General features: G+C 42.0%; 1 protein-coding gene across 1 annotated transcript in view; it reads left to right on the forward strand.

Moving 5' to 3' along the window:
• The first annotated feature begins 1,497 nt into the window (after positions 1–1,497).
• Positions 1,498–14,673, forward strand: part of CFAP92 (cilia and flagella associated protein 92 (putative)) — a 47,711-nt gene continuing 34,535 nt past the window's right edge. Inside the window, exons 1-5 of the mRNA XM_069967108.1 lie at positions 1,498–1,703; positions 4,109–4,459; positions 4,578–4,771; positions 8,755–8,968; positions 10,404–10,517. Of these exons, the coding sequence (XP_069823209.1) occupies positions 4,114–4,459; positions 4,578–4,771; positions 8,755–8,968; positions 10,404–10,517 (868 nt within the window). The 5' untranslated portion in view covers positions 1,498–1,703; positions 4,109–4,113. The remainder of the gene's footprint in view (positions 1,704–4,108; positions 4,460–4,577; positions 4,772–8,754; positions 8,969–10,403; positions 10,518–14,673) is intronic.

Here is a 14,673-nt window from a genome sequence, read left to right on the forward strand (position 1 = left end):
TATACCTAGTTTAGTGAGGATCATTTCTATGATCTGACATAAAGACTTCACATGAATTAGACTTAGTCAACATGTCATCTGGTCCTAATTTTCTACAAGGAGCCAAGTGCTGAGTAATCTGGGCACCTAGCACAGCCGGGCAGACATGACCTCTCTTCTGGCCATGTGACCCCTGGTTTGATGCAATTATTTAGCTAGGGGGACATATGATTCTAGGGGCAATGATTTGGGCAGTGTAACTTCCTATTGGTAATGAGCCGTGTAATTACTTTCATGTGTATTCTGAAGAAGAACCTAGGATGCTGCCCGAGCAGCCGTTGTATATGTTTTTGTATGTAACCAAACACAGCGACGGAAATGTTTTTGCTAAATCTGTTGTTTCTGAACAATTTTCAGAATCTGTACTAAATATCTGCAACAAAGTACAGCACAATACATTCATATATACCGTGCTTCTCTATTTTTCTCTGTTATTTTGTAATAACGACCGTGATTATACAAATAAGAGTAATCATTAGGAAATAACGGTTATTTGGCCTCGCCAAGACAGCCGTGAAATGGCCTAAACAAGAGGGTGTGTGATCCTAGTCTTATGGTGTCCCTCAGTGCCCCCACACAGTAATGGTGCCCTCTTAATGCCTTACACAATTAGGCTATGTACCCACTATGGGAACAGGCGTAGGCAAAGGGTGTCCATCTTTTCATACTGACATTCACAAACTACGATAATGATCATCATTTGTGCCCGTCATTATCAATAAATGGCCATCATTTTGCAACTATAAGTGGGAACATAGGCTATTAGTGTCCATACGCAGAATCAAACGCAGAGCATTCGGGTTCAGGGATTTTGACAGGTGCGCTCAACAATAATAATGATGGCTGTAATACATTTGCGCCCCTTACCCTAAGGTATGTTCACACAGAGCAAGTACGTCGGAATTCTGCGCTGGATCTCTCCGCCGCAGAATCCGCGCCGTGCTCAGTGAGTGGATGTCACTTCTTTGAGCGGAGAGCGGCGGCTGCGGAGGAGCGTGCGCTCTCCCATAGACGGGCTATGGCACACTGAGGCAGGTGGGATTCCGCTGTTTTACTCAGTGTAAACATACCCTTAATGGATTTTTTTTTCTCCACAGCCATGAATACATGAATAATATTTGGATAACTTTGGTCCTAACCACCAGGTCCCCAGCTACAATATATGAGGACAGGGTCAGAGTCCATTATATCAGTATAACCCACCCTGTAACTGTCCAGCACAACTACAACTCCCAGCGCTGTCCTGGCATGCTGGGAGTTGTAGTTCCGACTGGATGGAGAGCACATATATATTAGTGTGAGAGGGTGATGTGTGGAGATATATACACACACACATAGATACACTCCAGTACTAGGACTCATTCAGTCCCCGCACATGACTCCCTCCTCAGACACAAGCCGTCACTATAGTAACTTCATACGCGCTGCGCTCTGGATCCCTCCGCCTATATACCTGCGTTTTCTAAAACCCCTAGGAGCCCTCACCATACACCCAGATAAAGGAACACATTCATCTCCTATAAAGGAGCGATACTTTACGGGAATTCCGTATATACGAGCGACAAATGACCCGGAAGCTGCGGACTATTTCTCGCGGCGGATGGACATTGTATTTGTTGTGAGTTAGTTTGTAAAGTTTGTTGCACAGAGAGACTGAGGATAAGGTAAGATGGGGCGACACCGGACTGAGGGGGATTACTGGGACTGCAGGGGTTAATGGTAGGAGGGGAAGGATCAGGAAGGATGGGGAAAGGTTTATTTTTTTCTTAAATCACTTAATAGGAGTTTACTTTCAACTTGAGAAAAACATTGAACCACAACTCCCAGCATTCCTTGCATCTCCCAGGTTTATTTATATACAATGTATCAGTGTGTATCACAACCCCACTCACTTCTATGAGCTTTGATACAGTACAGTGATTATGGGAATCTAACACCTGTGTCCCTATGTGGCTCCGTCCTACATCCACAGCTGTAAATTGAAAAGAAAAAAAGAAAAAAAAAACAAATCTATTATCCACTGAATATTCACACAAAAACCACACGATTTGGCGTGGATTAGAAAATATACTGCGGCTGAAAATCTGCAGCGTTTTCCATTCACAATCTGTGATTTGTTGCGGATTTGTTGTAGATTTTGACCTCCGGTAATTGTGAAAATCAGCAACAGATTCCCAGCGTGTGACCCGTCCTCTGTACAGTTGTTACACAGTGTAAATTTAGACTAGACAGCCTAAAAATGCACCTGATTTTTAAGTGATTCAACTGTTTGAAAATCTTTTTTTTTTATAAAAACTTCAGTAGTTTTTTTTTTTTGCCTAAAAAAGACGCCACTAAAAAAGTGTCACTGTTGTTATAAAAAAAAGTCTGACAATTGTGATTGGTCCCGGTCTCAACGTTTACTGATCGGGAGAACGAATGGAGCTCTATGAGGCCTGATTATTTTTTTTTTTTTTTTTAAATTAGAGTGGGGAGAGGACCAAAAATGTGTAAAACTGCTTTAAAGGGTACCTATCATTCACAGCGACATGTCAGAGGTTTGTATCGGTTGGGGTGCGAGTGCTGAGACCCTAATTGCTAGAAAAAAAAGGGGCAGGCGCGCGCTCTGCTTCTTCATCTCAGTGTGGCAGCTAAAATAGCAGTTGATGGAATTATAATGGAGCCCTATGGTACTTCTGGTAATCGCTGTATGACCGATACTAATCTCTGACATGTGAATTATTTGAGCAGAGGTGTGCGAGCCCTCCAATAGACATACTGTTTGACACTGAGGCTGGAGGGATTTTGCAGCGGAGAGCTCCGCTGTGGAATTCCACCGAATTTGCTCAGTGTGAATATACCCGAAGCAAGCTGGAGCGAGGAGGTGGTGATGTATGCTCCAGCCGCCGCGGGGTTAACTTAGCCGCCGCTGCGAGTATGTATTCTCATAGGGATGCACTGACGCTGGATCCACAGCGGATTTCGCTGCGAATCTGCAGCATGAAATCCGGTGCGGATCCGGTGTGTGTGAAGGCATCCTTAGGCTGTATTCCCACGTTCCGTGTTCCTCACTGAACACGGACGAGGAATGCCTGTAACGGAGCCTCCCCCGCCAAGACAGCATCTGTGATAAGATGCTGGGAGCGGGGGAACTGTACTCATATGCGCCGCTCTGTAACGGTGCTTTCATTACAGCGCGGCACATATGAGTACAGTTCCCCCGCTCCTAGCATCTTCTCACAGATGCTTTCTGGGCGGGGGAGGTTCCGTTACAGGCATTCCTCACGCAACAAGGAACGTGGGAATACAGCCTTAAGCTAGGCACTGTTGGCAGTGTCTGTAAGGGTCCTTTTACATGTACAGATAAATCGCCTATGCGCTTGTTTATCAAACAACAAGCATTGATTTTTTTCTTTTAAATGATAGGCGTTTAGGATAAATCACTATGAAAAGCCGTTGGTAAATATGATCGCAATTGCGCTCGGATATATACACTATGAATGATGAGTGTTTACACTAAATGGGTCAGATAAATCTCTCTTTGTAATTACACCAACAGATTTATCTGACAGATTTTTTTAAAGCCAAAGCCAGGAATGGATTATAAAAGAGGAGAAATCTCAGTCTTTCCTTTATTACCTGTCCTCTGTTTATAGTCTATTCCTGGCTTTGGCTCAAAAAATTCTATCAGATAATCTGTTGGTGTAATAGTACCCTTAGTTAAGCTGTACTGTTATACCAAACGCAAGTGTGAAGCTGTTTTTGGAAGAATGCGACTGTGTTTTTCCCAATCCTAGAAAACCGCTCTTCAGGATCACTGCTAAATGCAGTGTGGAGAAGTCCTTACTTACCTGAGTGGCTGAGAGTCCCTCTAGTGGTCAATGTGAGGAATGTTCTTGTGTCACTTTGGCCACTTTCATAGGTCAAGGGGATCAGACTTACTGCAATCTTCATGGGTTTCCCAAGGAGGCATGTGAACCCACCCTTAAAAGAAGCCCAAAAGCAGGTGTACTCATCCTCAAATAATTTTTTTTCTCCCCTGGAAACATTGCCTGTTATGCCGCTGATGTTTGCATTGTGTTATTGGCAGGTGCCATGTCCTCAGGTCTTGTTTCAAGGGAAATGATTTCTGCAGAATCTGAAGACTATGATAGCGGTGTTCCTACCGACAGTGAATCCAGATCCCAGCCAAGAACATTTTCATCACAAAAGGAAGACTTATCCGATTATGGGACTGACTGCTCCTCCCCAGAGATAGGCAAGGTGCAGCCTAACAAAGATAGACCCTGTGAGGCCAAGAGTCAAGTGACCAACATGGGCTCAAGGCAAGAGGGGGGAGAAAGCCATGACGAGTCTGCAAGTAAAGATAAGGAAGATGGGACTCACACTGTGACCTGCACAGTAACCATCTGCTTTGCCCTCCCATCCCCACCCAAAAAAGGTATAGTAATAAGCTTATAATACAGCAGCCATTGGGTTTCTGGACTTGTGTCTTCTATGAATTATTTTGTTTCGCTGTTCATATAATTAGCTTTTTTCCTCTCCCATCATTTATATAGAGGACTATGAATCCCATTCTGATCATAAAGGAAAGGGCAACAATAAGCATCACAAGAAAGTCATCGAAGCCCCAAAAGCCCAGAAATATTTCCACTTTGAATATTTTCTTCTTCCTGAAGACACTGAACCCACTAAAGTGGATGTAGTGATGTTTGGGGTTGTGGCCAAGCTGTACATGGAGCATGAGACTCGGGTGAGCTGAATATTACAATGCAAATGTTATATTATCCTTAAAGTGGTTATTCAGGCAGCAATAAAAAAAAAGTCATACCCACTATGGGCCTATTCACACTGAATAAAACAGGCGGACTCTGTTTGCAATCCCGTCTGCCTCTGTGTGTGAATGGGATGCCTCGCAGGCCTCTGCACTTTCTCTTTGATTGTCAAAGAGGAACACTTATGATCCACTGTGTGGCAGATCCATTTTTCAGCCACATCTATACGCTTGAATTTAATAATTAGCACAAAATCACAGGAAAATAGAAATTTGTCGGAGGAACAAAAACAAAACCACTGAAACTACTCCAATTACCAGGAGTTAAAGTGACTCTGTACCCACAATCTGCCCACCCCAAACCGCTTGTACCGTCAGATAGCTGCTTTTAATCCAAGATCTGTCCTGGGGTCTGTTCGGCAGGTGATGCAGTTATTGTCCTAAAAAACTACTTTTAAACTTGCAGCCCTGTGCCCAACGGGCGTGGTCTAGAGTATATGTGCATTAGGCTAGCACAACCTCTCTGTCCCTCCTCCCCACCCTTTTCATCATTATGAATGTTCCAGGCTATGCGAAAGTACAAGCGGTTTGGGGGGGACAGATTGTGGGTACGGAGTCGCTTTAAGCTTTCAAAAGTAGGGACTGTCCCTCCAACATAGGGACTGTTGTATATATATTTATATATAGCCATTCAGTACAGGGACAGGTTCAGTCTCTGATTAACCCAAAACGCTGATTTGAAGGAACGCCACCCTTTCTTAGGTGGTGTAAGAGCTATTTTACATATTCTTTCTTACCAGAATTCCCAGTGGAGCAGGAATGGACTTTGAGTCTCCATAAGTCTTTATGGTGGTCTCTCCTTAAAGGTAACCAATCACAAAAAAATCCTTCCAGAAGCTATAAATACAGTGTTATATATCCTCCAGCTCTGTTTCCAACCATATAATTAATCACTATCAGTGTTACTCATACGGTCCAAAAATGTACTTTGTTAGGGCCCATTCACACTTTGGAATTGGCGAAGAGATTCCACTCCGAACCCTTGCCCGTGGACTCTGCACCGAGTCCCGCCTGCTATGTTTTTCAATGGGAGGCCTTGCGCGCCTCTGCTTTTTTACTCCTTTCCACTCAAAGAATTGACGTGTCAAATCTTTGAGCAGAGGTGCACGAGGCCTTCCATTTGAAAAGAAATAGCAGGCGGGATTCTGCAAGGAGTCCACGGGTGGGGGTTCCGAGTGGATTCTCTGAGACGATTCCGTATTGTGAACATCCATAAATGTCCCATGATGTATGTAAATTATACCTATGTAGGCATCGGGTGGTCCTAAGAGGCTTATAGTCACAGTTGGCGGGAAACCTTCAGTCTTAGAGTTAAAGCGGCACTATCAACAGGTTCTTCCCAGAGAACCTGCTGATATGCCGCACTAGCTATGTATGTCAGTAGTAGATAGCCATTACTTTAAGCCCTGTCTTCCCCCACCTTGTGTGTAAAATCACTAAATGTTCTTATGCAAATTACTAGCATAAGAGCATTTAGGGCGTTGCTCAGGGCCGGAGAGGATAGCCCCGCCCACCCCGCCCCCTCCTGTCCTGCTCACTATACATATTCATAACTGCATAGTGGGCTGTATATACTGCAGCTGCGCACGGAGGTTCCTCAGGAAGTAAGTATAAGATAGACTTTATACTTACGTCTTGAGGAACCTCCGGGAGGATCGACAGTGGCCGGGGGGGGCTCACGCATGTGCGGGAGGCAGCCCGTTTCTGGCCGGACTGCTTCCCTGCACAGCCGCAGTATATAAAGCCTACTATGCGTTTATGAATATGCATAGTGGGAGGGGGCGGGCTGGGCGTGGGGTGACGATGCTATCTGGCCCCGAGGAATGCCAGTAATTTGCATAAGAGCATTTAGTGATTTTACACACAATGTGGGGGAGGAGAGGACTTAAAGTTATGGTTATCTAATACTGAGGGACCCAGCTACTGCGGCATATCAGCAGGTTCTCTGGGCCGTTTTAATGGTCTTTCTATTCATTGGGACCCCCCCACACACACATACACACACTCAAAATTTCTTACTTGTCGACAGGGCTGTGAAGTCGGAGTTGTGCAGTCAGAGTCGGAGCTAGTTTTGGCTGGGGTCGGAGTCGGAAAAAATGTAACGACTCCGACTCCAGCTTTAAAAAAATCTTATAAAATTCATATCAAAACTCAATTCTAAATTGTTCTAAGTTTTGCTCATCAATACATAATATGAGCAACATTCTAATAGGACACTGGACCTATTAGATAAGGATGGTCGGGGAATATACCAGTAATAGGACACTGGCCCTATTAGATACGGGGAGTCGGGGAAAAGTTGTCAGTCACTATTTGGCAGTTTGTTTTTGAGCTGGAAGAGTCCATTGTGTGTGGGGAGATCTGTGCTGTTCTCTTCCTGGATGCTGGATGACTGTATATGAGTAGCAATGTTATTAAATAAAGATTTCCTGTGTAATATAGAGGAGGAGGAGAAGACATAAGTAATGTAGCAGTAACCTCATTGTGGTGTTTTTCTTCAGTGTTCTATGGCTGCAGCAGGCTGTGTGAGTGTGTGCTATGGCTGCAGCAGGTTGTGTGAGTGTGTGCTATGGCTGCAGCAGGTTGTGTGTATGTGCTATGGCGTGCCCCCACACCCACAGTGACCCCTCTATATCACTATGTGTGACTTCTCTATATCACTATGTGTGACCCCTCTATATCACTATGTGTGACCCCCCCCCCCCCTCTATATCAGTATGGCTGACTATATTTATTACAGGTATCTGTATCTGACTCTATATTACAGGTATCTGGCATTGTTAGCAGTGTTTCTGTGTGTATGGTGAATATGTAGTTAGAAACTAAAAGACCACCTGCTCCTTCTAGTCTAGTTGTGAGTTGTTCAGGACATGGAGGCTGGAGACTGGCTGCATCCACTGCACACACAGGAGAAGCTGCTTTATATCTTGTGATAATGTGATAAATAACTCCCCTGGTATATGACTGGCCATTTATGAAGGAGCAGGAGTCGGGAGTCTGAGTCGGTCCTGATAAAATTCAGGAGTCGGAGTCGGAGCTGCGGCTTACCGACTCCACAGCCCTGCTTGTCGATAGGAAATGTCAGATGGTTCTTAAAGAGACAAGTACATTTTAACTAAAATAACTAAGATTTTGTGCAGTTTGAGTCGATAGGAGACTGGACTTGTTCCTGTTATATGCTGCCCTTACACCGAGCAGAATATTAAAGGGATTTTCCAGGAAATACTTACTGATGAGCTATCCACAGGATACCTTATCAGTCACCGATCAGCTGTTCGGCACCACAGTACAGCGCGTGACGGCTCAACGTGCAAAGCAGTGTCGGCTCAACTCCTAAGCACTTAAATGGGACCTGAGCTGTAGTTATACATCACAACCACTACACAATGAACGGAGACAAACCCTGTTCACTGTGTAGTGTGGCACCGAACAGCAGATTGACATGGGTGCTGAGTGTCAGCACAATACAATTTGCCTGGAACACCCCTTTAAAGTGATCCGCTTTAATAAAGACCCATAAGGCTGCCTCAGTGTAGTGAGTGCTAAAGATGTAAGCTCAACCAAGTACTAAATTTTGTTGCTATTGCAGTACCCCTCATGACCAACAGGTGGGGATGCAGAATCATTTATAGATCTGCTAAGTTTGAGCGGTGCATTCTGCAATGATATTCATGCTGTATGTTATGCACAGAATCTACATTTAACTATGATTATTCTTCATCATTTATATTTTACATATTTATGCTACTGTTGGGTCTTGAAAATGTAAGGTGGATGTAATAGGAAGCAGTGAAGATTATGTGTGCTGTAAAAGTATATGTCATCTACAATAGTTGTCTATTCAATCCATGGGAACTGTATAAATCTGTACAGCTAAGTCAGATGACTATTCCTCTTTGCAGTTGTTAAAACCATGGCAAGAAAACGAGAAAACGTGGTTGATATGGAGCCACAGTGTTGAACTTTGTGTCACAAAAGAAGTTTTATTAAAAGCGTTAAAACATCAGATCCATGTAAGGATGTGGAGCACCAAAGACAAAGTGTCAGCCAAAGCCAGATTTGATCGACCAAAGGCATTTAGAGTGTCAACTGTGAAACAAGGGGAAGATCCTGAAGGTAACACTCATGTTAAATGTATTGCTTTCATGCATAAAGGGGTTCTCCAGGCTTAGAAAAACATAGTCACTTTCTTTCAGAAACAGCACCACTCTTGTCCTCAGTTTAGATGTGTTTTTTGCAGCTTGGTTGCATTGAAGTGAATGGAACTGAATTGTAATACCACACACAACCTGATGATAAGGGCGAGGCTGTTTTTGCTAGAAAGTAGTTGTGTTTTTTCTAATCCCTGATAACCCCTTAAAGTGTGCCTTAAAAAAGATATTTTTGATATGTTATAGGGACATATCAAAAGGCTTTATCGGTCAGGGTCTGAACACTTAGACCCCGACCAATAAAACACAGGCCGCGACCGATTTAAAGAACAATTAAGATGGGCTCCCAGTGCAGGTCTATGGGGTTGTCCAGGTCTTATAGACAGACAGGACAGGAGGTGTCTCTCCCCATTTGTTCTGATTATTTAGTGTAATAAAGAATATATTTAGAGGGGTTTTCCCGTTTTAGAAAGTTATCCCCCATACTGTAGCGATAACACTCCAGCTTACGTCTGTACGTGAGTGCCAGATTCTGCTGTGTATATTCTTCTGTTAGAGGCGTCATTCCGAGCCTCCATCTGCAGCTTCATCTGACAGCAAGGATAGCCCAGCATAACGCAACAAAATCCCAGAGGACTTCACCATAAGTCAATAAGGTCCATCGGACACCGCTGGTGTCTTTTGTGTGACAGATCTGGCAATGTCATTATTGAATCCATTATAACGAAAACCATGATGGCAGTGTAAACAGAGTCTTATTGTTATTAAGGCATCTAGCAAATGACCGAATACTAAGCTGTCTGTCTCAGTGACAGGTTTCCTTTAAGTGACACTAAAGCTGCCATTATGTCCAATGCTTGATCATGTGTTTTGATTGCTTAACTGGAAAAGATGCATCCAGTGTTATTTTTTTATGGGGTTTGTTTGTATTTTATAAAGCTATAAGCTTAGGAGATCACATTTACATCACATATACTGCAACCTTTTAATAATTCTATCGGATGCCCATATGTCAATATAAGAAGTGAGAGATCATTTCCAAATTATATTTTGTTGCCATTTCTTTCTCCATTGTTGTGGATGCCATTTTTTATTTGCCAAAAAACATTCACACCCATAAAATATTGTCTTTTGTTAAGCAATGAGCTTCCTGACCTTTGTCCTCCTGATGCTTTTATAAGCCGCTCCTGTAAAGGCTATGGCAAGATCTACGATTCACGTTTTAACATTATACTTGGCATTTTAGGAAGAACGTTAGTGTTAGTATCCCGACCTTTCATAGGGCACAGGTGCGCTGTGTCTTTGTCGCTATGTACGTACTAATTTATGCAGGGAGTTTGAGCTGGACAGTGTATATAGAATCTTTTCATCCCTCTCTTTTTCTCTATCCTATGCTGCAGTGAAACAATTGATATTGAATCAGAGAAAACTCTTTGAAGAGAGTTTGCCCCGACAAAGTTTTATTCTCGAGAAAAATGGGAATATAGTATATCAAAATGACTACAATATTCAAGGTGAGTGTATGTTTTCTGATACATGGATCTAACTGGCGGTAAGTGCTTCTACCCTCGTCATTGAGGTCATATTGAGTATATTTTTAGATGTAGTGATATTATTAATATAGTCAAATGAATAAGACCCTTTTCCTCTTGTCACTCTACTCTTGTGACAGGATCAGCCTTTGACCCGTTTGACCCTCTTACGGCTGCTTTGCATTAGATAATGATTGCCTTAGAAACAGTCATTATGGATTTGCAAATCCTTTACAAAATGCCTTTGTACAAGGTTTATGCTAATGTTTCCCAAAGTGAATGTAGAACATTTGAAGAAATTGTCCTGTCTTCCTCTTCCAAAGTCAATGAACCTATCTATATGACTGCGAAGTGTAGGAGGAAGTCAGATGCAAATACACAGACCGGGTGTAGATGTCGGGTTTAAGACTCGAGTTGTGTAAGGCAGCAGTGCTAACCTCCGAGGGACATTACTGCTCTTATAACAATCTCAGCAATGTTATGAATGGCCCTTTGTCTTTTTAAAGATTCTTTCTTTGAAACTTAACTACATTGACTTTGACTACATAACATTAATTAACAGGTTGAATATCTGGTCCCTGCGCCTACAGCCCGTTAATTAACATGGTTAAATGTGACAGCTATGCATGCTCCTGCTTGCAGAGCTGTCGGCAGGTTTGGGCTGCCCACTACTGTACTGTGACAGAGAACTAGAATATAATCAGTCTCCTGTCACTATAAAACCCACCAGCACAGCGCTCATATTGATCTTTTCTTCTGCATTCGGGCAGTTGCTAGGGAAGCTTGTGAAGTCACAGGGATTCTCTCGGCAGAGTTTGCCTTGAGGCTTGTCTCTTTTTTCCATACCTGGCTATACAGATCAATGGTAACCGTGATCGAATGGTCTTTTAGCATTAGATCATTGTTAGCAGTATATGGGCACAGCAGGGGACATAAAGAAAATGTGTGCTCCTATAGCAAAGAAAAAATAAATAAAATTTAAAAAAATGAAATTAATAAAATAAAATAAAAAAGTTACCCTCACCCACAAAAAATGCATTTTGCATGGACATACGGCACCCAAGAATTAAAGGGGTTATCCGGCAAAAATCTTTTTCTTTCAAATCTACTAATGTCAGAAAGTGAAATAGATTTGTAATTTACTTCTATTTTAAAATCTTGAGTCTTCCAATACTTATCAGCTGTTTTATGTCTTGCAGAAAGTGGTGTATTCTTTCCAGTCTGACACAGTGCTCTCTGCTACCACCTCTGTCCGTGATAGGAACTGTCCAGAGTAGGAGAGGTTTTCTGGTTTTCTATGGGGATTTGCTGCTGGTCTGGACAGTTCCTGTCGCCGACAGAGAGGTGGCAGCAGAGAGCACTGAGTCACACTGAAAAGAATACATTACTTTTCCATTAATATACATTCTGTGGAACAGAGCAAATATCTTTTTCTTTCAAATCAATTCTATGTAAAAATCTCAAGTTTTTCCATACTTATCAGCTGCTGTATGTCCGGCAGGAAATGTTGTTTTCTGGTTCAATGGTTTTTATTCAGGTATTTTTAAAATTTAAATACAGAATATCAAACAACCAACAATAAAGGCTTAGAGATCATTTTCCGTATGAACGAACAAGGTTCATTCTTAAACAGTTATCAAAACAAAGTACGATACAAACAGATGCATGGAAATGTTATCATCTTCAGCCACCAAGTTTAGTTAGTACACCCGAATGATTATCCTTAAAGTAGTATTCACAGACAGTCATAGCACAAAGCAAGACAAGCTGGATCACAACACAGGACTGATGTTTTCCATTCTCCTTGCCCTCCCTGTCACTCAACACTTTATTATGTTGGGATAAATGTAGATTACTGTATGCTGCCCACATTTATTCCAATATTTTACACTATAAGCATTTAATCTGCCTTTACTGTGTCTATATATCTCCGAGGTTATACAGGAAGAGAGCGTCGCTCCCTTCCCTAGTGGTCATAAAACTAAATTTTATTTGACACCAAGAAAAGTAAATTTTTCATACTTTTTACCTACAGTTTATATTGTGTAATAAGTCTGAACAAGTTTGTTCTCTACAAAATATTGTGTAGAGAATACTAAGGCCCAGCATGAGTTATTTAGTCTCTTACCCTTACAAGGTAGCCCTCCATCATCTCCACTCAATAAACCTCCAATTGCCACGTTTCCTGAGCCCAGCAGGAGGCACTACATCAGCTGTAATGTCCAAGAACATCAACCTATATCAGTTATAGTGCTCATCCAATGATGCTAGGTCGGGAAGTCTCCTGCAGGCTGTGACCGTCTTTTATTTTATATTGGTATTACAATGTTAGATGTATAAAAATCATATGCTAGTGATGCCGTATGTGTACTAGGTGATTTCTTGCTGAGCGCCAAGAACTAGAAATTTGTGGTTGATGGCCAACGTAATGTGTATCCAGAATCTCAACTGAGAATTGTGGAGATTATACCTCTTAACGCTACAAATACATAACATTACATCAGCCGTGAAAACCTGACCCAATTGATGGTTACTTTTCCAGATGGTGGTGTGTATGTCATTCTCACTATTCACTTTAGACTTTGCCTATGGTGTAAAAGGGGTTATAGATGTCTTCCAAGATTTTTATAGTTGTGTTCTGCAAATGTAATATGTGAAACTGATCTTCACTGCCGCTGAATTTAGATTCGGGCGCATATGCGCGCACCTGCACCCCAATTCCCTGCTGCACACAATGGAGCGTGCGTCCGGAGCCGCGTGCTTCATTGTGTGCCCTGACAGGTTTTCTGAGGCCGCTATTCACTGAATAGCAACCGTAGAAAACTGACATGCCAGTTTCTTGCAGTGCAGCTAGGGATACCGGACGGACTGTATATCATGTGTATACACTCCAGCCAACATTCCTTAGAAGGCAGCATTACGTAAGTTCCGTAGTAATCACGGCCGTCGTTGCAAATCGGCAACAACGTCCGTGATTACTACGGAACTTATGTAGTGGGAACATAGCCTAATAGTGAAAGAAATTATCCACAAAGAATTATCCAGGCTTACAAAAATGTGGCTGCTTTCTTCCAGAATCAGTGATTATTTTGTATAGATCCATTCACACTACATTACTGTGTTTTATGTTTTATTTTTTTTTATTGGATTTTTATATTTAAAGTCACTTTAATGTGCACTAAGGTCACTGATATTGAAAGTTTGTGCCATTCAGCCTGTGTTCTATTTGCACTCTGAGGCTCTGTTCACACAGCATCAAAATGACAGCTGTTTTTATTGGACAGCCACGATTTAACGTCAAACGACGGCTTATTTAATAACAGCGGCCGTTATTATACAACTTCTGTTCTTGTAAAGTAGTGGCCGTTATTTGCTGTTGAATGGCGGCCATCCAATAAAAATAGATGTTATTTTGACCGTGTGGGAATATAGCCTTCTTATGAAAAGATTTGACTAATCCGTTTTTTCTCTTCTGAACCCAGATATAACCTATTCCTATATTTCTTGGTTTTTGCCTCCAAAGAACCTAGAAATAAACTGGAGTTTGCAGCCTCTAAGGACCTCAGACGTACAGTAGGCAAACATGACCACACTTGTCACTCCTGGAAACCTGATTTATTTATGGCTCCTTTTTTAGAGTCATTTCCTTGAATTTTAAGTTGTAATCAGGTTGTATAGCGGCAGATATAGAAAATGTCATGACCAACACATGTAAGATAAGAAATTATTCAAACATCATTTAAATGCCATTTTCCTTATCTCTGCCACACCAGCATATATTTTTTTTGTAATGTATTTCGGAAACAGTCAAATGCGGCAGAAGATATAAACCGGCACATTTCACGATAGCTGAGAAGAGGCTTTACATATGCTGACCTTCTCAGTGTATTCTATCCTCCTCGCCTCTACAGTGAAGTTTTTATTGTTGGAAGTGCTCAAATAACAAGGTTATGCAAAAAGTTAGCACCAAAGTCAAAATTCCATAAATGCTATTAACTCCTTGAGCTCTCTGTTACAGACAGCGATAACAAGTTTTTATGTTTAGAGTTATATTAAAAATAAAAAGTTCAAAAATTCTTGCGACTGCTCTGTGACCCTTAAGCCCTGTTTACACTACGAAATCGCCAATTCTTTTAGC

This window comes from Dendropsophus ebraccatus, chromosome 4, assembly GCF_027789765.1.
Source record: "Dendropsophus ebraccatus isolate aDenEbr1 chromosome 4, aDenEbr1.pat, whole genome shotgun sequence".
NCBI classification, from domain to species: Eukaryota; Metazoa; Chordata; class Amphibia; order Anura; family Hylidae; genus Dendropsophus; species Dendropsophus ebraccatus.